Source organism: Callospermophilus lateralis, chromosome 13 (genome assembly GCF_048772815.1).
Source record: "Callospermophilus lateralis isolate mCalLat2 chromosome 13, mCalLat2.hap1, whole genome shotgun sequence".
In the NCBI taxonomy this organism is placed as follows: domain Eukaryota; kingdom Metazoa; phylum Chordata; class Mammalia; order Rodentia; family Sciuridae; genus Callospermophilus; species Callospermophilus lateralis.
The window spans coordinates 17,893,638-17,919,681 of NC_135317.1; the positions used below are offsets into that span (position 1 = coordinate 17,893,638).

General features: G+C 37.6%; 1 protein-coding gene across 9 annotated transcripts in view; it reads left to right on the forward strand.

The window, feature by feature from the left end:
- Nucleotides 1-26,044, forward strand: part of Zmynd11 (zinc finger MYND-type containing 11) — a 91,119-nt gene that overhangs the window by 12,806 nt on the left and 52,269 nt on the right. For 7 of the 9 annotated variants that reach the window (XM_076832066.2, XM_076832073.1, XM_076832068.1 and 4 more), the window contains exon 2: nucleotides 13,667-13,801. The exons of 1 other annotated variant lie outside the window; for it this stretch is intronic. In XM_076832066.2, the coding sequence (XP_076688181.1) occupies nucleotides 13,686-13,801 (116 nt within the window). In that variant the 5' untranslated portion in view covers nucleotides 13,667-13,685. Of the gene's footprint in view, nucleotides 1-8,051; nucleotides 8,425-13,666; nucleotides 13,802-26,044 lie in introns of those variants that run through there. One more of the 9 variants, XM_076832070.1, reaches the window with a different exon arrangement.

The following is a 26,044-nucleotide window of genomic DNA, read 5'->3' on the forward strand; positions in this document are numbered from 1 at the left end:
AAGAAATGTATCCAAAAAGTATCCCTAGTACTCCCTCCTTGAGTTCCATGGGAGTTGTTGGATCGGGAGGAAGAGACAATGGGATTCTCAGGATTGGTACAGACTAAATTTGTGAACTCAGTAACTATTGGGAGTCTTATCACTTTCCATTACCAAAAAGTTCTTCAGTAACTTCTGTGTTGTCCTTAAAGTCTCATATCCTTTACAGTGGCTTATGAAATTCCAGTAACCTGGTCCACATGCAGCTTGTTAACTTTGGGGCTGCAGTCTTTTTGCTGGGCTATGTCATGTGCTGGAGACCTCTGATTCACAGTCAGTTCTTCAGGGAAGCCTGCATTAATCCCCCAAGCAAGATAACAGAGCCTAAGCTGCTCCCTAGCATCATTAGCTCCCGTAGCCTCTCCTGAAAACAACCAAAATTGATATTTAATACAAATAAATACTGGCCAACGGAATAAGTAGACTGGGTATTCTATTATAGAATAACTAAGAGAACTGATGGTACAGAGCTCCAAAAATGGCCTTGAAAGTTAATTATGCTTAAAATAAGTATTGTATATGCTCAAATGGCATATGTATAGTTCAGTAGGTTAGTAGTTTTATAAAATGTTGGTATTTATAGAGTTTACATTTGGAAGACCAGTATAGTAAAATATAAGTATATGTATTCAGTTAGCTCACTATTTTTTCATATTTGTATATTAAATTCTGGTTGGGTCTTAGAATATATGAAAATTATTTTTATACTTTATCAAGTCTTATGCTTTAACATTTGACTACTTGGGCAGTTGGTCTATTGTGAGAGGAGAAAGTTTGCAGCAGTCTAATGAGTTATTTTTACTTTGCTTTCTCTTCTTCTCCTCGGATGGCTGGGCTCTTATTATTACCTTGCTATTCTTATTCAAAAATAGTGAGTTTGAGAAGTGAAGTCCAGACTGTAGAAACTTGTTGCCAGGATTTATCCCCAGTTAGCCAAAAAGTGTGACAGATATGAGCTAGCCAATACCTCCTGGCAGATTTTAGAGATTATTCATGTCTTGGGCAGTGGCCATTTTTAATACTGATGAGATGGGATTATTTTAGAAAATAATTTTCCTTCATAAACCATGGTTAATAATTTTATATTCTAGTTTCCTGGAAACTGATTCTCTCTCCTCCTCCCCAGCACCTTAAGTTCTCTCCTGGACCTTAGAACCCTCTCAACAGAGCACCTTGGGCAGTCATTACAAAATGAACTAGAAATGTGACATGAGACCAATCTTGTTTGACATTGCTTTTCAAGATTATAGGAAATATATCTCAACCAAATTAAAACTCAGAGTACTGCAGGAACATTTATTGCAGTAACAGTAGCATTTGGTGGTTTAGTTATAGAAAATGTGAGATTTGTTGGCACATTTTGGCAATGTCTGTTGTTCCCTATGTCCACTGTTGTTGACACATCAGAATGTGTGTGGTAATTGTAAGATTTCAAATTGTATTTCATATTCAGTAAAATATTTTATCATTTCCAAAAAGCTTTGAGATCTACATTAATTAAAAACTGCCAAAACTCTGGCTGGGGTTGTGGCTCAGTGGTAGAGTGCTTGCGTTACAGGTGTGAGGCACTGGGTTCGATTCACAGTGCCTCAGACATGCTAGGCAAGCACCACATAAATAAATGAATGAGTGAATGAATGAATGTATGTCCAGCAACAACTAAAAAATATGTTTTTTAAAAATGCCAAAACTAAACTGGGATGAGACTATGCATTCTCCAGACCCGCCCAGAAGTTGAACTTGAGCCTAAATAGGCCATTGCCTGGACATGCTTGCAGTGGGTGCAGCAGGCAGCCTGGAGCTCTTGCTGCTGGTTCTCACCCCTTACATGTTTCTCCTCTGCTTGATTTAGAAATGGTATAATTTCCTAGTTCTATGTTGTTGTTGTTATTATATATAGCAAAATGAAACTTTGTCCTTCGTTATAGTCTTATCTTTTATGTGGAATGGTAAATAATTGGTTTTTGAAAAGTATGGTGATCACGGTATCAAATCTAAATGATGATAAAGTTCAATTGCAAACTTTTTCTTTGCTCTGACTTCATAAATTAAATAAAAAGATTTAAAAGTAAATGTATTGGAAAAAAAGAAGTACATGTTGATCATTCGGAGGTTTGTAATAATATATTATTAATGTATAAACTGTTACTTGAGTTATCTTCTGCCTTTCAAATTCATCTAAACATTTACCAAGCAAGATATAAGATATGTATTAGTGTAAGCTCTTTGCATCTGAACAGATTGACTAACTGTTGTCTCTTTGCCTTTGAATTCACATAGCATGGTGCTAGTACGTTTGCTAAGGAGTGCACCTTCCACCATTTTGGAAGTATGGGATGGTTACTTGGCATTTTCTTTAGACTTCAGATTTACTGTTATGTAATGTATAAGTCATGACAGCCTCTTATTGAAAAAAATATTTCAGAAATAAAGCACTCTAGTTAATTTAGCATAGACTAGTGTAGCTATATGATGAATGGCCAATTAAATTTCAATAAAATAATTATATGTACTATCTTTTAGATTTTTAAATTTCTAGAAGATAGTGATCATGTCATTTTAACTAACTCACTAGGAAATAGTGTTATGAGCAGATTACAGGATCACCGTGATCCTTCTTCTGCTACGTGGGTAGTTATCTAGAATTGTCTATGTCTCACTGGAAGTATCACAAAAACTTTCCATTTTCTTCATCTACCTCTTTAGAATGGTTGTCAGAATGTTTATTTTATAATGCTATGAATATGAATATTTAATGCAATAAAAAGTAAGATTGTTAATGATTACGATTCTTATTATTCACATAGTTATGTTCTACAAAGTTACCATAAACACTTACTGGGTGTAGAGGTCAGGGATGCTGCTCATCATCCTGTTTCTCACAGGTGGGGCTCCCAAGCCAAGAACCATCAGCCTCAGAAAGCTCCAGGGTGGAGAGGCAACCCTGTGTAAGGACAAATAGGCTGAACTCTTGCATGTGGGGACTCTGGAGTGTTAATTTTGGTCACTGCCTACTGCCTACGATTAAGCAGATATGGACATTTCCAGCATATGTTAGATTCCCAGCCACATGATTTTAAGAAATGTTTATTTAATGCTTAAAGAAAGCACTTATTTGGAAAGTTTATTTTATGACATCATACTTTTAAATTAGGATGTCAGGAATTATTGTATTTTAGTGCTTTATTTACATAACTGTATAGGTTATTGATGGTAAATCTTTTTCCTCTGTTCACGTGATTAATTTCTTAATATAAATATACTTTCTTAGCATAAACATACTTTAACTTAAATATCTAATCATAATATATTATATACTTTAGCTTAAAAGCTACTAATTGAGTAAAAACAAGGCAAAACAACTATATTCCTAATCTTCAGATAATATGAAAACCCAAAGTTTGGAAGTAGATTAATGAATTATATTCTTCTAAGAGGTAACATATATGTGGAGTAGAGAATTTCCCGTTGTTTGATCTGAGTTTCTGTAAACATCCAGATCATGAGTCAGAATACATATTTAATAAAAGCAAAAAAAAAAAAATGTTTGAGGAGCCAACTTGAAAATACAAACAGACTCTCTCCTGTTGATCTAGCTGGGCACAGGCCTCCTCGCAAGCCTTGAAAGCCAGCCAAGGTCTGCTCTGATTTCTCTGATATTTCTGATGGCAGCAGAATGAGTTTTGGAAAGAGTCAGGTTTATTTTTAAACTGAATTTTGTAATTTACAGTTGTTCATTTTTATTTTTTGTTCTTAAAGATAAATCACTATGAACATTTGATACCTAGATCTTGGGAATTTACAGAATATAATTTAGATTTTCAATATATGGCAAAATGTTAATCTGATTATAACAGAAGATTCATGTAATTCTACTTTTGTATGTTTGAAAATTTTCTGTGCAGTTATTTTTAAAAGTTAGTAATAGTGGTATCAATAGTGAAAACAGACAGCAGCTCCTTTCCTAGAGGGTGGCAGAAAGTGTCACGGAAGGGAATAGGAAACACGCTTAAAAATCAGCAGCAATCACTTGAAACTACTTTAAATGTAGATAATTTTAAAGAAGCTACAAAATAATCCTTTGCTGACTCCTTACTTGAGCAGGATGACATGTAAATTGGCTCTGGTGACTTCCCTGTGTGCCATTCAGTAGTTTCTAGTATGTTCACAAGGTGTCACAATCATTTCTTTCTTTTTTTTAATATATATATTTTTCAATTGTCAGTGGAACTTTATTTTATTTATATGCGGTACTTAGAATCCAACTCAGTGCCTCACACATTCAAGGCAAGCACTCTACCACTGAGCTACAACCTCAGCCCTGTTGCAGTCATTTCTGTCATCTAAGTTCAAGAACATTCCTCTGCCTCCCAAAGAAAACCCCAGATCCAGTAGCATCCCCTCTTTGTTCCTTCTTATCCTAGCCCTTGGCAGCTACCAGTCTGCTTCCTGTCTCTCTGGATTTGCCTGTTCTGGACATTTTGTTTAAGTGGAATCATACAGTATATGGCCTTTGGTGTCTGTCTGCTTTGACTTAGCATAATGTTGAATGGCTCATCCACATTGCAGCATGTGTGAATCCTCACTTCTGTTGGTCAATGAATTAGCATTCCACTGTAGGAATATTATTCCAGTGGATATGCACATTTTGTTTATCCATTGATGGGTTAATGATTATATTTGGGTTATTTCTACTTTTTGGCCATTAGGAATATCACTGCTGCAAATATGTATTGTGCATGTTTTTGTGGGATGTATCTTTTAGTTCTGGGCATATGCATGAGAGTGGAATTTCTGGACATACGAGTCCATGTTTTCTTTTCAAGGAATTCACAAGCTGTTTTTGAAAGCAGTTGTACCATTTTCTAATCTCATCAGCAGTGAATGATGATACCAGTTTCTTTCTGTCTTTGTCAATATTTGTCAGTGTCTTTTTATTTTATTTTTTAAAGTAGCCATCCTAGTGGTTGTCAAGTGGTATCTCATGGTTTTATTTGTATTTCCCTACTGACTAAGGATTTTGAGAATCTTTTTAACTCTTATTGGCCATTTGTATATCACTTTTGGAAAAAAAAGTCTGTTCACATACTTTGTTTAATTGGGTTGTCTTTTTTTTATTGAGTTGTAAGAATTTTATATATTTCACATAGAAGTCCTCTTTGAGATTTGTGATTTGCAAGTATTTTTGACTATTCTCTGTCCTTTCACTCTCTTGATGGTGTCCTTTGAAGAATAAAAAGCTTTTAATTTTAATGAAGTCCAGTTTATTTTTCTTTGGTTGCATATTGATGTGACCCCTTATTTGCTTTTTATAGCTGGTTCATACTCCATTGTGTGGAGGCCCTGTACTGTATTCAAGCAGTTCTTCATTTATTTACTATTACAAATAGTACTACAAAAAATGACTTTGTATACATGTTTACCAATGAGATTGCTGGGTCAGAGTAAATGCATATGTAATCTTGGTGGTCATTGCCATTCCACTCCAACAATGGTGACATCTTCTGTTCCCACCACTACCATGTGTGAGGAATGCCTGTTTCTCTGCAGCTTGGTGACAGCATTGCTAGGCTTCTGGAGTTTTGCTAGACAGAAGCATAGAAATGGTGTATTAGGGGCTGGGGTTGGGTTTGGGGCTGGGGCTCAGTGTCTACTATGCAGAGTGCTTGCCTCCCATATGTGGGGCACTAGGTTTGATCCTCTGCACTGCAGAAAAAAATAAAAAAGAATTTTATTAAAAGGAAAAAATGCTGTATTAATTGTAGTTTAAAGATTGCCCTTCTCTAATTATCAGAGAAATTAAGCATCTTTGCTCAAGTTTATAGGTCTTTTGTAATACTTTTTTATCTCTTCAGATGTTTTGCTCTTTTTTTTTTCTCTACTGGGTTTTGGGCTTTTTCTGAAAACTTAGAGGTTCTTTGTATATATTAGGGATATTAGTCTTTAACTTGTTATTTAAACTGCAAAATTTCTTATGTGTTTACCTATTTGTCACTTACATTTTTACCTTGTTTATGATGTATTTTAGACATGCAAAGGTTTTAATCTTGCATGCTTGTTTATTTTTGTGTTTTTGTTAGTCTTTCCCCGTTTACTTTGCTTCTGGGTATTGAGTCAGGAAAAATATTTTTCCTGCTCCCTGACTTTAAAGGCATTTCCCTATGCCTGCTTCTTCATAATTTAACTTTTCTGACTCTGGATTGTATTTTTCATTAATTCTTTTAAGTTTTCTGGATACATAATCATATTGCCTATGTCATTTGCAAGACGGGTAGTTTTATCTCCCCGCACCCCAATTCTTAATTATCTTCCTTCTCTTATTGTAGTACCTCTAGGGCAGTATTAAGAATGAACATCGTGAGGATTCTTAGTCTTTTCCTTATGTTGGTAAATTTTTCTACATTTCCTTAGTAAGTTATCTATACCCCTCCGTTCTTACTTATTAGTTTTTACATGTATGTGTTGAATTTTCAGGTACTTCTTCAGCATTTTCAGAGGTGATCATGCTTTTATTAGTTCTTCATTAATTATGCTAATATTCTTCCTAACATTGAACTGTGATTGCATTCCTGAAATAAAGCATCTTTAAAATTTTTAATGTGCTGTTTATGTTTGCCAAAATCTAATTTAAGATTTTTACATGGACATTAGCAGTTTGTTATGTGTAAGTTTGTACGTTTCTGGCATAGCAATGTTTTTGTTGAATTTAATATCTCTGCCATGCAGTATTTGCTTCCTGGAGACCCCCTTCTGATGCTTATCATTCTCTGCTCAGACATAGACTGGGCTTTTCTTGAGGTCTAGAATGCTTTTGTCTGGGAACTCCCTTTGCCTCCTTCCTGTGTTGAGTCCTGAGTCCTGGACAAGACAGGATATCAGGTCTTCTTTTGGAGTATCTGCATGAGCATATCTTTAGTGAGCCTGCACTGATTGATTAGAAATTTAGGTGAAACTATTTTCCCTCCAAGTTCAGGAGATGCCCATCATTCTGTGGCTTCTACGATGCTGCTAGGACACGGGTTACTATTTCACCCATGTCCTTGGTCCCATGGGTGCCACCATGGAAACTTGGAAGCTCTTTTATTAACCCAGTCTTGGCCTTCTGGCCTCTGTGCTCTGGCTTTCCTTCTGCATGTAGTGGCCTCTGATGGGCCCTTTCCACTCACACATGCTTGTTGTTCAGTCTCATTACTTTTCTTGAGTCATTTCTGAATGACAGTCTCCTTTCCATTTTCTTTTTGAAACCCTTCTATTCACAGAGTGCATTGCACTCCTTCCCCTGTCTCTTGTGTCTCTGGTCTTGTTCTACTTCATGGGTATTGAGATTGCCTCAACTTTATATTCCAGCCTCTAGTTGAATGCTTTATTTGTCATACTTATATTTTTCCTGAATACTCCTGTTTATATTATGCACTTTATGGTTTATGGATACAATTCTGTGTCTTAACTCGTGATATTCATCTGGAAATTTTTACTGTTCCTGTATTTTCTGATTTGAATTCCTGCCTACCCCTTTTTCTGTTTGCTTGACAAGGCCTCTTTCTCTCTTATTTATTTACTTTTTTTATTTTTTTAGTTGTTGATAGACCTTTATTTATTTATACATAGTGCTGGGAATCAAACCCAGTGCCTCATACATGCCAGGCACGTGCGCTACTGTTCAGCCCCAGCCCATCTTTCTCTCTTATTAAGTAGCATTTTCGGAATGTCTAGTGGTCCTTGTCTATCTGTTCTATTTAAAGGTGAGATACTCGGAAGTCAATTAGAAGTCCTCTGCTTGGGCCACACTGCCAAGATGTCAGGTGGCCAGTTGGCTTTTCTGCCATGTTCCGTCAGACATCAGCATCTGAACATCTGAAGGTCCTTTCTCTGGAATCCCTAAATTTTCCAGAAAGCTGTCGTTTAGATTGTTAGGCCTCATTTAGATTGTGTGTGCCTGGGATCAGGCATCTGGTGTTCACCTATTTTATTTACCTAAGTCCGGGTTACCTCTCTCAACCCATTGCAGTCTGCAGGCCCTCAATTGGTGTCTGTGAAATTATGCTGAAATCCAAGGTGCTCACTGTGAGCTGCAGGGTCTGATCTCAGCACTGTCTCCCTCTTTTCACTATAGTTCTCCTCATTCACTGTATTCCAGCTGCTGTTGTTTCTGCACCTCAGGCACCCTGAGTTCTTTCCTGGTCATGGCCTACGCATGCTTTCCCCATCCTGTGGCTAGCTCTTTCTCATCAATGAGCACTACCTCAAACAACAGGCAGTAATCCAAAAATCTGTTGTTCAGGGTGCTCTAAAATCTGAAACTCATGGGCACCAGGGTGACACCACAGGTGGACAATTCCACACCAACCTCCTGGGAGGAGTTGCTGCACAGGACCGGACAGCAAGGTCAGTGGCTGGAGGGCCGAGCGCCTAGGCTTTGTAAGGTGGTGCCACAAAGGTGCCTCCCTATCACCGCAGGAGTGTCGAAGCCCATAGGATGTTCACCACCAAGAGTGAATCTTTTTTTTTTTTTTGTACTCAGAATTGAACTCAGGTCCTTAACCACTGAAACACATCTCCAGCCCTTTTTAGTATTTTATTTAGAGTGTTTTATTTAGATCTCACTGAGTTGCAAGTGCCTTGCTAAGTTGCTGAGGCTGGCTTTGAACTCAGGATCCTCCTATCTCATCCTCCCAAGTTGCTGGAGTTACAGGCATGTACCAAGAGTGAATCGTAAAGTAAACTGTGGATTCGCGGGGCAAGGCGAGTCCAGAGTGGGTCCGTGGATTGTAACTAGGTAACCGTGATGTGGGGAATGTCGATCGTGGCAAGGGTTGTGCCTCTGTGGGGACAAGGAATATGTGGAAACTTCATCTATTCTGCTTGATCTCGCTGTGAACCTAAAACTACCCTTAAAATAGGTGTGTTCATAATAATAATTTCTAAAACGTAATTCGAGGTAGGTTAAAAATAAATTATAAAAAAAATAAGAGGAAAATACAACTGATTATTTCTCTGTGTGAAGGACTTGTAATCAGAGAAGCAATTGATTATTTGGATTTCAGCATCATTTAATACATATTAAAACCCATAATATTTTAAGAAAATAACCTTAATATATTGAGAATACATAAATGGTAAAATGGGATGAGTATACAGTCAAATGATAAATTAAAACCACAAGCTTTTGAGGAAAGTTTTATTGCTGAGCCATCGTGAAATATTAAAACAGTAGGATTTATTTTAGATTTTATGTAACATTTGCACCCAGTGCCACAAGACATCGGAATACGTTTGGTGCAGTAGAAAGACTGTTCTGGCCTCTTCCCTGCTGCGTCAGCTCTCTCTTTTCCCAGATATAGCATTTATTGTCCCCTCACATTCCAAGAATGTTGTGCACATACCCGCCAAGCAGAGCATTGATTTTGCTTATTTTCAGGTTTCCCCTGCTTGCTCTCTTCTCTCCTGCTTGAGGAAGTGGGGTGAAGTGGGGTGGTGTGAGTGAGAACTGCAATGCATCTGGGCTGGTTGGGCCAGTGGACCCCAGTGGCCCCGGGGGCTTCTTAGGTTGTTCACTTGAAGTCTTTTTTGCTTTCTTGTTTTTTCTCAACAGTCCTTTTGAGACTCACCTCCTCAGGAGTGACTTCTCCTGAAAGATGTGTGGGGCAGAGCCAAGGTCGGGAGTTGTATTAATGATTTCTACGAGTCTTCTGATCTTTCTTTTTGATGTCTCAATCTTTGATAAAACATAAATGAAGTCTCACTCTGGGGTCTTGTTATTTACATAACTATAAATGGAAAACTTGAATTTAGTAACTTCATATTGAAAGTTTACATGTTCAAAACTATACTAGGCACCTTGAAAGATAGTAGGTGTAAAAATAAATGAGACATGTCTTTTTTTAGTTAAATTAAAGAATTCTTTTGAGGAAATTATAATAATTTGTACAAGCAATAAATATGTAAGAGATGTATAAACAAATTACTATTAGCATACAAAAGAGAGTTGAGTTTGATTGCAGAAGGAAAGATTGGTCAGGGATGACTGCATTTGAACCCTAGAGCAGCAGAGAAATAATTAATCAAGAGGCAGGGGAGAACATTTCAGGCAGAGAGAGAATTGCTTGACCAAAGGCTTACAGGGGTGAAGTTTGGGGCATTTTGGGAATTGTGAACCTTCTTAGTAATGTAACAGTTGTTCAGGCACAAACAGGAAAAAAAAAGTCTCCTTTGCTGAATCAGCGAGGCCCTTAAATGACTAGCTTCTCTGTACTTAGGATCTAAGAAACTCATTTCCTAAGATTTTTTTTCTCATTATTGATGAACACCAAATTGCTATCCAGCCATATCATTACTCTTGAAGGAATTTTGTCGGATTGCTTTGCTGTGTCCTTAGGGAGTATAAGAGGGCCTGGTAGGAACAGGTAGGCTTGAGGTGTATGCTAAGTGAATGAGCACGTTTGGATTTCCCAGAAGACTCTGATTGGTCTTCCTGTAGAGACCTGTCTCAGTGGCCACGTGGCTCTACCACTCTTGTGGTCTGCCGCTCACCTGGTTACATTCGCTTTCTTGAGTTTCCTGAGCCCAGTTGCCGCTTTCTGCTTGAATCCTTATAACTAGTGATTGTCCCCTTAGGGTGTACCTTGAATCCAGGGTCTGTCTGCTGTCTACCACTTGGTTCAGTCACATCTCCGGAATCTTCTGCTTTAACCTTATGTCTGTTTTCCTGAGGTGTAGCATTGTTTCATCCTTTAATCTTGACTTTAATGATTTCTAGAAATGTGACATCACCTTTGTAGTTTCTGCTACTTAGTCCCTACTACGTTCTTTTTTTGGTTCTGGGGATTGATCCAAGGGTTGCTTAACCACTGAGCCACATCCCTAGCCCTTTTTATTTTTTGAGCCTCACTAAGTTGCTGAGACTGGCTTTGAACTTGCCATCCTACTGGCCCAGCCTCCCGAGCTGCTGTCATTACAAGTGTGCACCACCACGTCCAACTTCCCACTGTGTTCTTATGATTGTTACAGTGTGTTTTACAAATACACTTATTTTATATATAAATTTATAAATAAATACTTACTATATTTAAAAATGTTTGTTTTGCTGTTATATGTTTTCTATAGTTCTGAGTGAATTATTCTTTATTTGGGTATTTTAAAATTCATTCATATATCTTGAAAGAATAATTTGTAAGTTAAATTTAAATTACCTGTACCTGTATATAATATTGTTTAATGTTTGTCCTACAGATTATAGTATGCTTCCTTAATTTACCATAATTACACTTGAATAAATATGATACTATTTCACACCAAATATAAAACATTTATAATATGATTTTCTTTAGTCCCCTCTCCTCTCTTTGTGCTATGGTTGTCATATGTTTTATTTCTACATATGTTATAAACTTAAAAGACACCTATCAGTTACTTTTCTTTATTTCAAACGATTATCTTTTAAAGAAACTGAGAAAATAAATTAAATAAACTAATACATTAAGTTAAAATAAATTGACTTTCATATTTTCTCACATATTTACCATTTTGCAGAGGTTTTTATTTAAATTTCTGCTCAAATTTTGCCTGGAAGTAAAAAAAAAAAAAAAAAAAAAAATTATTTTTAAGTTGGAAGTAGTGTGTCCCTTGTCTGAGCACATGCTGGACTGACCATTTATATGTCATATATCATAATTAAAAATTTCACGTACATGTCAAAATTTTTCTGCCAGTTTTAAGTTATTTTCTGGCAAGGATCACCATTGATACATTAAAATTTTTTTTTAAAGTTGTAGATTGACACAGTACATCTATCTATCTATCTATCTATCTATCTATCTATCTATCTATTTATTTTAATGTGGTGCTGGGGATTGAACCCAGGGCCTCACATGTGCTAGGCAAGTGCCCTACCACTGAGCCACAACCCCAGCCCTTGCATTTTTAAAAACTTCATTATACCTAGCACAGTGCCTTTCACAAAGTGAGCACAATGTATTTTATTAAGTTTATAAGGGTAATTTAAATTTTGTTATTTTTATCTGAACAATGTGAAATTTTATTTGTGCAGTCTGTCAGAGCTGTTACATTACTACAGTTTACCATTAGATGTCACTTTCTAATTTATACTAATAAATTAGAATTATTTATTATTCCTTGCCATTATTCTTCTCCAGCTCTGGAAGTTGGCTTTCCTGTATAATCACACTTAATCTGAGAGGTTTCTATATATTTTAAGTCTCTAAAACAGAGACATTCGTAAATTGTAATTTTTATTATCATTTAGTTATATGTGTGAGTTCATACAGAACCAACTGAGTTGTCCTTAGTTTTCTTTAAAACTTGCACAGTTATTTTCTAATTATTCTCTCTGTGGAGCACATTAGGAACTATCAGAAGTCAAGGTGGGAAGAAGCAGGGCATGCAGAGACACCTGTGGGTGTGTTAAGTGTGAGCAGGCCTCATTCAGGGAGGCTGCCCGACCCCACGCTCACCAGAAGTGAGTCTTGTCAAGATAAGCTTCTGTGCAGCTGCAGGTTTTATTCAGGTTTGTCAGAGAAAGAGTGGGACATGTGGCTGTGAGAAGAAATGTCGAGGAGGAGAAAAAGGTGATTTACATGACTCTGAGCCAGTTGTGGGGCAGAGGAGAGTGCCAAGAACAAGTTCACACCCTCATCCTCTTCCTTTAGAGGATAGGCCAGGTCAGGTCAAGGCTGTGGCCCCCAGTCCCAGCTGTGGTGTTCACCTGGGGCCTGTAGATTGTAAACAGCGTCATCACCTGTGTAGTTCAGAGGCTTATGTTTCGTTGGGTACCCAGTGTAGGGTTCACCCTGGTGCAGAAGGAAGCGGCCTGTAGCACTGTGGCAGACCATGGCTCAGGGCTGAGGCCTGCTCTGTAGTGGTGCCCATCCAGTACCCAGGCTGTGATCCCTTGTGTTTCCCTAGCCTTCCCAGAGACAGCTGGAGAATTATCTGGAGGTGTGGTCACTCTTCAGTTTACCCAGAATATTAAAAGTTGAATAAAGTAGCAATGTTGTTTCCTAATGAATGCAACAAATACCACCCAACTAACATCTAATCCTAGGAATTTGTTCATTTCTAAAAATTTAGAATTATCTAGTATGTTATCCCCCAGCCTGTCAAATCTCACCCCACAGTAACTTATCTTTTATTTTCTGTTGTGGTTTTATTTTTTTAAATGTTGTTTTCATATACATAAATTTGGCATTTTAAAAGCCACAACTATAATAAACTAAAGTACCAATTAGGACATCTAAATCCCATTTTATATTATTCAAATTTCACATAGTGTAGTATCTAAAATGAAATTTTATCAGATAATATGTCTGTTTTAGAATAAAACTTAAGGTTCCTTTGTTTATTTTTGATAAGCTGGTACAAGGTGGCCACTTGTCCTTGGAAAGATTATCTTTTAGCGTTTTGGATTTTAGAATGTCAATCTTCACAAAGTAGTGAAGTAATACACACTGATGTGGATGGTAGAAAATAAACAGTCGGTCATACTACAGCTTACATTATTATCATCAATAGTCAGGATAGTCAGGAGGTGCTGGAAGTGTTGCTCATTGTGTTGGTGGTAATTCAATTTGTAATCCATGTTTTTTGCCTTATGTTTTGTATATTACTACAGCGAAAGAAGTAAACAGGTCATGGCACGTTTAACAAAAAGACGACAGGCGGATACAAAAGCCATCCAGCATCTTTGGGCAGCTATTGAGATTATAAGGAACCAGAAGCAAATTGCCAACATTGACCGAATTACTAAGTAAGTAAGTTTAAACAAAAATATCCCTGTAAGATTTCATATAAGACTTTGGGGGAAATGTCTAAAAATTTCTGATCTAGTCTACTAGTCAACACTATTGCAAAGGATTGAAGTCACTTCTTGCCTTGTAGAAATCTACAGTTACAGAAACATGTACAGGAATTTGTATTTAGAAGTTTTGTAAATATTAGACAAGTAAAAAATATCACTAAGTTCTATTTTCAAGTTTTTATTTATAAACTATTTTAATTGTTAGAAACTAAGTCTTGTTTAAAAGGCATTTTAGTCACTTACTTGCTTTATATATGAAGCTAACAGCAGCCTGCCATTCATTAGTCATTTCAATATAGGATGAGCACAGTATGCGTGGTAAAAGGCAACTTTCAGTTCGTAACCCACTAACAGAATCTGTAACAAGGCCATTTAGAAGATATATTGAATAAATGTCCCATTTTAAAAAAAAATACATTCTTTTTTCCCCCTTCGTGTCTAATGCCATTTATCTTGGTAGCCAAAGATTCAGGATAAAAAAAAAAAAAAAATCCAGCTACTTGATGAATACTATTAACCTGCTCTATACTAATTATAAGGGAGTCTTCAATTTGGAACTTGATTTTTGCTTTGTTACATTTGTTTCTCTGGGCACTTTTTAAAAGAATAATGCCAAATTTATAGATTTTTTTAAACGTTTGGATGAGTTTTTTGCTAATTGGTAGAATTTCTTTGTATTTATCCCTCCCACATTTGTTAATACTGTCTATGAAAATGGAAAACAGCTAACTTATAAAAGCTAACTTCCATAAATGCCTTTTTTGTTTTTATCTTTATTAATAAGTAACAAAAATTGAGTTCCTTGTATATTTGTCCCCTCCTGGTGTTCTGCGAAGATTATAAAGGTTGTGCAGGAGGGAGGGAGGCTGGGAGCTGCTCTCATTGTGTACCTGCAGGGGAGTGTCTTAGGTTGGCCATCAACTCCTAGCTCCTGTCCTGCAATAGAGGAGAGAATAGGAAACACTGTGGAAAATGAGAATAACACAAGTAATACTTACTTTAATTTTTAAGTTTTTAAAGAAGCAAATAATATGAGGCATGGGAACTAATACAGAACAGATTACAGGAAGATGATTTTAGTATGAAACAGTTTTTTAAAGATCTTGAGCTGTGGATATAGCCAGATAGTTGAGTGCTTGCCTAGCATGCTTAAGACCTTGGGTTCAATCCCCATAACTACCAAAGAAAACAGTATTTTCTTCTAGTTGAGATTTTAAAAAAAACATAGTTTATGTATATCAAAATTGCTTACAGAAGAATTTTGAGATATACTATTCTTTGGATTACGTTTGACCTTAAAATCATGTAAGCTTGGCAGAGTTATTTTGGTTTCTCAGACCGCTACTTCTCTCTTCTGCATCTCTATCTTAGAAGTATTCTGAGTCCCCAGCAAAAGTGTCCCTGATCTAGAATTGCCTGTTGAGTGGGTGTGAGAGAACTGGCCCCTCAGTAGTGGGAGTTAGTGTTACATAGCATAACCCCGGTGTCGAACTGTAGTAAAGGATTGATAAATAAGATCACTTCTCATTTTGCATTATGGATTGTTGATAAAGCAGTCTTTTTTCTCCATTAATTTAGACCCAAATGGCTTTGGATCACATTTTTCTTCATGTCTTAAGGTTCATATTTCGTAAAGCAAATATGAATAAATGTATTTACCTACCAAATGGCCATGATTTTGTTGGTTCATCTGAAGATAGAAAGAAAGAAAAGAAGGAAGGGAGGGAGGGAGGCAGAGAGGGACAGCTTACATGTGTGAGTGGGTTTGATGCCGTATTTCTTTTTATTATGGCAGCTCGCTGTAGAGCATCCTGTGCTTCTTGCAATTATATCCTTGTTTGCAATTATATCCTTGCTGTTCAGTCAGCTCCCATGAGGAGCTGCCCAGGGAGTCACCTCATCTAGTGCCCTTGCTTCTCAGCCAGTGTCTGTTCCCCTTGCCTGCGCTAGCTCAGAAAGCAGTGTTGGACTGTGCCAGGAAATAGATCTTTGGCTCTAAAGCCTAATGTTACTATTCTGCACTCTTTTTTTTTTTTCCCCACATATTTTTTAGTTGTGGATGGACACAATACTTTTATTTATTTATCTTTATGTGGTGGTGAGGGTGGAACCCAGGGCCTCACCTGTCCTAGGCGAGTGCTCTACCACTGAGCCATAGTCCAGCCCCCATATTATGCACTCTTAAAGGTAACACTTTTCAAGCCTTAGGTTTATTTTAAATCAAGTTGTGTTGCTTAGTCCAGTCAAGGCTGAACTCAGAGGTGTCTTTTAAACTTTAAAAATATCTTAAGCCACCACAGGCTGTAAAGAGTCGCATAGTGGTTAGGTCTCCTTCTCTGACTGGTGAGTGACTTCATCATAGAACAAAGGTCTTTGAGGCGACTGGCCCTTGGGGTGGGCACATCCTCCTTGTGGCTTACTTGGATGTGCTGTTGGAGTCTTCTTGTCTTTGTTCTTTTAATCTGTAAGTTTCTCCTTCATCTTTTTTGGATATTTTCCTTTTGGCAATTATTTATGAAGGAACAGGGTTGTTTGTTCTGGTTTCTCAGAGTCTACCGTTGCTGATGTCCTTGCAGTGGTCTACCTGAGTTATTGCTCAGTCCTGAGTTGCCTTCAGGCTTGAAGGTGGGGTCAGACAGCTCCAGGGTGATGGTGGGTCGTATTAGAAGGCACGCAATGGGGTACAGCGCTCGCCTAGCACATGCAAGGCGCTGGGCTTGATCCTCAGCACCCCATAAAAATAAATAAATAAAATAAAGGTATTGTTTGTGTCTGACAACAACTAAAAAAAAAAAAAAAGAAGGCACATGATGTTGACTGCTTCTCATTTCCTGATTGTCGCCATTGCTGTTAGATCTGATAATTCACTAAAGCTTAAAAATTTGTAATAGTCTTTCTTTTTTAAACTGGAATATGCTTCTGTAAGAGTACAAGCTTCCTATCATCTGCTCTTTGGTTTCCCTGTGGCATAGTTTGCATAGGAAAAGTAGTGTTCGAAATAGCACACTCTATTGGAAATATTAGTTTTTAAAGTAGCATTTGCAATTCATGCATTTAAATAAATTGAATATATTTCAATCCAAATTTTACATCACCCTTATTACACACACATACTTCATTGCTTAGTTTTTATTGTTTGGGGCTTCTCTTAGTATGTTAGATTTCGTTTCCCTGTTCATTGTATTTCTAATTTTTTCTTAAATTCCTTTCATCTTTTTAGTTTGAGATTTTTAGAGTTTCCCTTCTTGAGTCTGCTGTTTATCTGTGGTGTTATCTGCTGTGTGTTCACTCGTGAATGCCTGCTGGTTTGTACCTCATTTCTGAAGTGATTTTCTTCAGATGTTTAACTCATTCTGAGACTTTGCAGTGTCTGTATAGCTTTCAGATATTGTTCTGTTTTCCGCGTCTTTTCTGGAGCAGCAGATCATGGTTTCTTGGGTGTTTTTTAAAATACTTTTTCTATTTATTTATTTTGGTACTGGGGATTGAACTCAGGGACACTCGACCCACTGAGCCACATCCCCAGCCCTATTTTGTATTTTAGTTAGAGACAGGGTCTCACTGAGTTGCTTAGCGCTTTGCTTTTGCTGAGGCTGGCTTTGAACTCACAATCCTCCTGTTTCAGCCTCCCAAACCGCTGAGATTACAGGCATGCGCCACCATGCCCACCTCTGTCAGCATCTTTGCTGTGTGCTTTGCTTGTACAGATGTGATTCTGCTCTGACAGCCAGTATTTTCCCTTGGTTGTTTTGATGTAAAATCAGTTTTCTTAAACTTGCAGCAGGGAAGGTGGTTCTAAAGTACTTTCCCTGGGCTTATGTCTCTAAAGCTCTCTTTTATGCCATTTTTATAAATTGCCAAAAATGTGTACTCTTATTTCCTGAAGTTTCCTGGGGTTTTCTCTATTTTTTAATCCCTATTTTTTTTTTTTTTCCTGGAACTGTTTTCTTATGCTGAAGTTCACAAGAGTCTTGTGATTTTTCTTCAAAAGAAAAAAAAAAAGCACCGTTTTGTTTCAAAAAAGAGCTACGGTAATAAAACAAAACAAAATACCTTCTAGTAGAGGCAAATCTAAGGAACGTTTTTAATATCTGTGTAATTCTAGATACATTAGAATCCACAGTAATATATTCCTCTCTTCAAACATAGTAAGTTGTGTTGCAATTTTAGAAAGGAATTCTGTAAGTAGAATTTGTGGCATTTTAAAGCATTTGAGCTCCAGATCCTCACCACAAACAAACAAACAAACAAACTGAAGGATGTTTTGTGATGTTTCATCATCATGAATGTGAAATGAATGAGTCATTTTATCATAAAGCAAAAATATAGTAGTCTGGTCAGGGTTGTCTTTGAAGATAAGCAAAGGAATATCTTCTTTTTAATTCACATATCTATAAATGTTAAATTTTAGATGGCACATGGATTCATTAATTTCATATAATTTGGATAGTTATAGTAAAGCTTTGAATTACTTCCTTACTTAATATGCATGTTAAATATTTATGAAGTATTTGTATGTTTCAATGACATTAGCCCTTGTTTTACAGCTCTTAGCTTAGGAAGCAAGGATGAAGAGCCATGTGACAGCAAAGCCAGTGGCAGGAGTGACGCTTGAGATTTTAGTCGCATGTGATGCAGCCCATTGTCAGGTTATTCCTTTAAACACCAGTAATGTTTTTATATTCCAGTAAAAATAAATTATAGGAACCACCTCCTTTCCCCCTTTAATCCAGTTTATGCACATCTACTTTGAATAATTATGATATTGTCTGTGAGATTCGTAATTATTCTAAGTAGTTGTTATAAGATAGTTTAAAAACTTGCTTGTGAAGGAAGTTTGGATCTTGTGCTAGTTTCTACAGGTGTTATTGGGTAGGAAGTATGTTTAGAGGAGATAAATTTGTTTTTAATTGACTACTGGAATCAGCAATTGAAGCAGTGGCTCTCTCAGTTTCCTTCCTGTCTTGAGTGAATTCAATTCTGTTTCTAGGGGTGAGTACTTTGTGACTGGTATCATCGGACTAACATTGGATTGCAAGACTAGTCCCATTACTAGTTCAAATTAAGGCATCCATTACTTACATGTCTTGAGTAAAACCAATACAGTTAGGGTCAAACCCCAGTTAGAAAGTGGGACTGCTGACCTTTGGGCATGCTTGGCATTGCCGTTTCTGAGTTCTCTGGAGGCCTCCTGTCGCTACAGACAGGTCTGTATAGACCCAGACTCGTGGGCAGGCTGCCCTGGAGACCAGGCACACAGTTTCATTACATGCTAGAGTTTAGTGTTAGGAAGCCCAATTCCCAGGAGTTGTTTATTCAAGTTAAAATTTTCTGTGTCTCTGTAAATTTCTGTTCACTTTTTTAAATTGCTGGAGAGGAGGAGAAAAACCATTATATCCAGACCTTTTTTAGAAACAGAAGTTAGTTAAAAAAACTACTGAGCAGTACTGTTACACATTTGTGCAGCCCTGAGGACCCTCACAGGACCCCTCCTGCACTCCCACTTCAGTTTGTATTGATTTGTTCTCCCATTTTGTGGAAGTAGATGGGCAGGTGTTATTATGCCATTCACATGCTAAGAGCCTTAAAGAGAAGCAACTGATTCCACAGAACTGTACCCCAGTGACTTTTTCCAGTATGCAGATTCTTTGGCATTGGTCTTGCCTTGGATTTTCAGGGTTTTTTTGTTTTGTTTTGTTTTTTGACATTTCTTTGCAGTTCTGTGAAGTAGACATAGAGGAAGCACATAGGATTGTAAATAACCATTAAGTAAATGATGCAGTACCAGAGTTTTTTGTTCTTATTGTTTGGGAGGGGAACTGGGGATTAAACTCAGGGGCGCTCGACAACTGAGCCACATCCCCAGCCCTATTTTGTATTTTATCTAGAGACAGGGTCTCGCTGAGTTGCTTAGCGCCTTGCTTTTCCTGAGGCTGGCTTTGAACTCGAGATCCTCCTGCCTCAGCTTCCTGAACCACTGGGATTACAGGCGTGCACCACCACGCCCGGTGGTACCAGATTTTGAAAGTTACTGTGTGCTAGAGCATCTTAATCTATTATGTTACAGACCTTCTTGAGAGGGTCACAGAGAGAGTCCAGAATCCTTTGGGCAGGCAGAGTAGAGTCACAGTTTAGACTGTCTGGATCAAGGGAAAGGCCTGTAGGATTTCAAGGGAAAGTGGTTGGAAAGAGTACGGCCACACTAGGAGGACCTCTAATGCTAGCACTTAGATTTTTAACTGGTAGCTGGAGGGGAAAAGCAGATGCTTTTTAAAATAAATGGTTAAAGTAAAACCCACCCATATTTTTCCCTTTTCAGCTAGACTGGTCCTCTGCAGTGTCTCTTGAGCCTGCTCTTCTCTGACTGGTTGTTTCCCTATGCTTCTGCCCACCCCACTTTGCTGTCCATCTGCCCGTCATTGTTGTCAGGGTTTTCCAAGACATTGTTGGATCAGGTTGCTTCATTCTTGCAAACCTTTTTCTTGGCTCCCGTGTCCCCTTGCAGAGCATCTCTGGTCAGTGGGCTCTGCTGTTGCAGACCATTTTCCCCTGCCCACATCGCTATCTCTGCCTGCCTCTTTGCATCATCTGCTGAGCTCCAGAGCACTGGGCACTTGGTAGGTCCACTCTTTCCCTCCTCTGCCTGCGATGGCCTTTTCAGACTTCCTTTTTGATTGTCATCTCAGAAATCTCACAGTTTATCAGTTTTCTAAATTTTAGGTATAATTGTTCTTAAAATCCTCTTGGTTTTTCCCATTGTGCGTGAAGTCTAAATACCCAGGCAGGGCATGTGTACAAAGCTCTTCACAATACAGTCGTAAGACTTTCTCCTTTTCATACCCAGCCTCTCCCCACTCAGTGGTCCATCTGGTGAGGCCTTTCCCAATCACCTGAACAGGCTATGGATTTTTCATTATGTGATTTTCCTTTACTTATGGACAAAGTCACACCCATTCTTCAAGATTCATCTCAAATCTCCTCTCAGATTTTGATACAGTCCTCCGTATCATTAACCCCATTCCCTTAGTGATATGTTTAAAATTCAATTTTATTATTTTTAAAAAGTATCATGATCTCTGAAAAATATTTCTGCTTCTTTTGCTGATTATGAGCATCTTAGGGATAGAGAATGTATCTTTCCTGTGTTATCTTCATGTGTCAGTGTGAAAAATAGTAGCTGGGACATAAATAATAATATTCAAGCTGGAGATGAAGATCAGTAATAGAGGGATTGCCTAGAATTGGCCAAGCTTTTTGTTTTTCCCCCAGAGAGAGAGAGAGAGAGAAAATCATAATCATGATCGTAATAAATATTTAATTGTAGAAGTTGTTTCAAGAAGGGTTATAATAATTTATAATATTAAAAACGAGCCCTTATTTCCTCATTTTGTGACAGGGACAATATTTTATATGATTTCTCATTTAATTTTCACTGCAATACTGTAGTGTATGTTACCATTATGTTCTCTACATTTTCTTTTTATAACAGTCTCACTGTGTTGCCAGGTTGGCTTTGAACTCAGGATCCTCCTGCCCCGACCTCCTGAGTAGCTGGCATTGCAGGTGTGCACTACTGTGCCCTCCTTCCCACATTTTCTTTTACTAACTTTATTGTTTTGCTTTTTGCAGTTAACTCTTTAATCCATTTTTGGCTCTCGTTATGTGGTGATGATCTAACTTTATTTTTCTCTCTGTAATGAATCTACTTCTTTAGAGTCTAAACTTGAGAGTCAAAAACTCTTTTTTTTTTTTTTAAAGAGAGAAAGAGAGAGATATAATTTTTTAATATTTATTTTTTAGTTATCAGTGGACACAACATCTTTGTCTGTATGTGGTGCTGAGGATCGAACCCCGGCCGCATGCATGCCAGGCAAGCGTGCTACCGCTTGAGCCACATCCCCAGCCCTTGAGAGTCAAAAACTCTTGTAGGAGATATTTTAGGAGACCTGGTAGCCTATGATATCATTGAATTATTTATGAGCAGTACCATGTTTTGCCCACCCTCTGCCTGGCAACCCCTCCCACCACGACATGGTCTTTATGGAAAGGATCTCTTGTGTTTGGGTTTATCCCCAGCACTGAGTGCCAGTGACTGGCTGGCTACTCACTAACAGTCTTCAGCAGTATATTGGGTGAATGTAGTCTCTTCCTGTGGCCAGTTTGTCTTTCCAACAGGAAACTTAAAATCTTTAAGGAACTAGACTAGTTCTCATATCAGCTCTGCTGTTGACTAGCTTTGCTTTCTTGAGGAAGTTGTTTTTTCTTCCTTCCTCTGTAATTAATGCCTTGTGTAATTACCATCTCAGTTAAGATACAGGAAGTTTTCATGACTCAGAAATGTTCCCTGCCCTCTTTCATGGTTAGTTCATCCTGTCCCTAGCTCCAGGCAATCCGAATTTGCTTTCTATGACAGTAGAGGTTGAGCATCCCTAATCCAAAAACTGTGTTGAAATCTCAAGCCCCACATCTTCTTGCTAATTTCCCTGATTACTAGAGATGTAGAGCCTGTTCTCACATTCTCACTGACCCTTTATGTCTCCTTTTATGAAGTATCTGTTCAATCCTTTGCCCATTTTTACTGCATGTCACAGCATTACTAAAGTATTGTGGAGTGTGTCGTACATTCTGAATACCAGTCACTGACAGACCCTGTATGCACAGTTCCAGGGTGAGATAACAGAGGGAAAGAGAGAGTTGGCATTGTTGGAAACAATGGCTACGGTTTTTCTGTAATTGTTGAAAAATGCTAACATTCAGATCCAGGAAGCTCAAAGTAGAACAAATTAAGAAGATATCCACATTTAGCCATTTGGTAGTGAAAACTACAGAACTCAACAGAGGGAAAGCGAAGATAGTAAATGTAGCCAAAGATTTTTAAGACGCCATCAAGGCTACTTAAAAAGTACTACCCTGTAGTAATAGACTTTCCGCAGCTCTCTCGAGCAGCTCTGGAATCCAAGCCAGAGCTGGGGATAATGGCCTCAAGGGGTTCAGGAGACGCTAACCCTTGGCCTGGAAGGACTTGCCTTTTTAGGAGCTTGAGAGAATTTAGACAAATGAAATGAGTAGTGAGCAAAGGTGAATAAATGTGGGCAAAATGAAAGCATTAGCTATGCAAAGCAAAACTGATGTTTGATTTTTGGAAAAAATGAGACCAGAGCAACCGAAACACCACCTGCAGAGTCTAGAAGCAATCCAGTGATCATCAGCCACAGGATGGGTGGTCATGTTCCTAGACAGCCACTGTCTGCAGTAAAAACAAAGCCTCTCACATCACTCTGATAATTGAAGCAATAATATTAAAGGAATCAAATACAAAGAGTACATTAGTGTGACTCTTTCTGTAAAGAAAAGCAGTCAGCTCGAACAGCACGTTCTTACAGATGTGTGCACAGAGGATGCCCACGGGGAAGATGGGAGCTTCTGTTCCTTTAGCTGCTATCCCCGTCTTCCCCTGGAGACTTTTCTGTGCCAGGCTGTGGAACTGAAGGTGGCATCCTGAGTGCTTGGGAACAATGGCACTCGTAGTTGTCCTGTTATAGCAGTGGCAGTCCACTCTGCTAGGTAGTGTTTGTGGCCAGAAAACTAGTAAATGTTACCAAGGGGACTTTTATATAGAATTGAAAAAGAAGGCCTAGTTACTTTGCTTTTCATTATTTTTCTCCAGTAAACTGTGGTAACCTTTTTTTATAATGGAGATAAAAAATAGACATTTTAAAAATGTATATGGTTTGAAGGCTGGGGACATAGCTCAGTTGGTAGAGTGCTTGCCTCGCATGCACAAGGCTCTGGGTTCAGAGCTCTGGGTGCTGGGGAGCACCATCCCCCCCCCCCGAAAAAAGTATACAGTTTGAAGACATTATATTCTGATTTTTAATTACATGATTTTGAAAGAAAGTCTACACAACAATATTAGTAGGTTATACATCAAAAATGTTGGCTAATCATTGAGATTTTGTCCCAGAGTTCTATTGAAATAGTGTAGTAATAATACACTAAGCACTGTAGAAAGTAAAGTTAGATTTGGTTTAAGTCTAATAGTTGTGTATCAAAAGAAAAAGTTTATAATGTTTTAAGTTATCAATTTTATTGTAAAAATTTGAAATATCCTATTTCATTATAAGTCCTCGATTGATTCATGTTTCCAACTGCAGGGAAATAGAGGAAAAGGAGGAAAGAGAATGTCAGTAGCTGGCTGAGGTCGAAGGGCACTGTTAGCAGTTCCGCCCACAGAACATAGACCAGGCTGCATAGCACAGGGTCTCCCTTTGGTGAAGAAGAAGCAGAAGGTGCACAGCTTTTAGTTTGCATGTGTGTGTTCATTATATTCATGTATGCGTATCAAACAAATATGTATTTTATTGGAGTTTCATTTGTCCCCCAAAATGTGGGGAACAATTACAAAAAAGATATAGACTAGAGTTAGACATTATGAGAAGAATGAGAAAAAGTGAAATGAGATATAGAGCTAATAGAGGCAAGTTCCTAGGGAGTCTTAGAACTTGTTAAGGATCAGTACAAATTTGGCTTTCATTTGTCTTGGAGTTGATACAAAGGTTAAGCTGGGACATTTTAATAATGTCCTTAAAGTAAATTAGTTCCTGAAGTAAGTTATGGTTATTTCTGGTAATACTAAAACCAGAAATAAATTTATCCCTGGAATTTTCAGAGTTAAGCATTTTCTAATTGCTGAAAAACTCTTGTCAGAGGGCAGAGTATAGTTCTGTCTTGAGTGGTCAGTTGAGATTTCAGAGGCAATTTCAATTGGATTGTTACTATAGTAGAAAGTATGAAGAATATCCCCACATAGGACTCTGTGTTGCTTGTGCTTTTTCCAACTGCACAGGAAATTGATTGACCATAAAATTTACAATATATTTCAATTTCAGATATGAATCAACTACATTTTTCTTGAACCTATGGTGATTTTTGAATCATTACATAAGTCATTTTTATTAGTTGTATCATTATTTTAGAATTGTAAGTAAGTTTTTAAAAAGTTGGTTAAATTTTGGGATGAGCCTAATTTAATAATGTAAAAAGATTTGAGCAAGCTGTAAAGTGTACGATTCATCCTTATGAAGTTGAGACTTTGAATTGAAAACATTGCCTTTTTATAACAAAGGAGTGCATGTGTATAAAGGAAAATAAATGAAAATGTCCTTTTATGGAAGTACTATCTTTTAAAAAAAATTATACACACACACACACACACACACACACACACACACACACATCAATGGACCTTTATTTTATTTATTTATATGAGGTGCTGAGAATCGAACCCAATGCCTCACACATGCTAGGCAAGCACTGTACTACTGAGCCACAACCCTAGCCCATGGAACTTTTTCTTCATCTGGTCTTAAAATAACTAAATGTTTTACTTAACCAATATTTTAATTAAGTCACTGCATAAATGATAGATATCAAAATATAATTTTTTTATGGTGAGACATTTGGAGTAATTAAAAAGTTAAAAAAAAAGTGTTTGTAACACCTTTACTATTAGTGAAAACTATGGAAAAGAAGGGTTTCTGTTAGTTTATCCCCATAAAATTGATACATTGTATCTGTATTCAGTGAACACTGTAAATTATTTTTAGTTACTTCCAAAATGAGGGAAATTGACTCAGCTGTTATGATGAAGCAGAAATTATAAGGCAGGTACTAGAAATTCTACTAAAAATTTCACCTGTCTTTGTTGTTTTTTTTTTCCCTAATGAGTCACTATGAAGGTGTGCGATGAGTCAGCAGTTACAGGCATGTAGAGAGTGGGACAGAGTTTGGAAGAAGGCTGGGAGCACTCTAGAACCTTCAACACAAGATGGCTTATCTAGTGCATGCTCTTAGGTCTCTCACGTGCCTGTCCACTACGATTATCCATTGGCAATACAAAGACAGGTATGCTCCAGGGTAGTTTATGATGTACCACCAGTTTCAGCTCACTCTTCAGGCATTGGCATGATTTAAAGCTGTGCTTTCAGTACCTGTGTGGACCTCTCTCTTTCCAGATTAGCCTTGAGTATATAGCACTTTGGAATATCCCAGAGGCCTTGGGATTTTACCAAGGCTCTCTTTCTTGATTCACTTGAAAGAGAGATTTTGTCTTTGGCCCTATAAGGTTATGAAAACTTTGCTTGGCTTTGGAGCATTTCAGTTGATTCTTCCAGAATTGGTGGATGCTTCAAA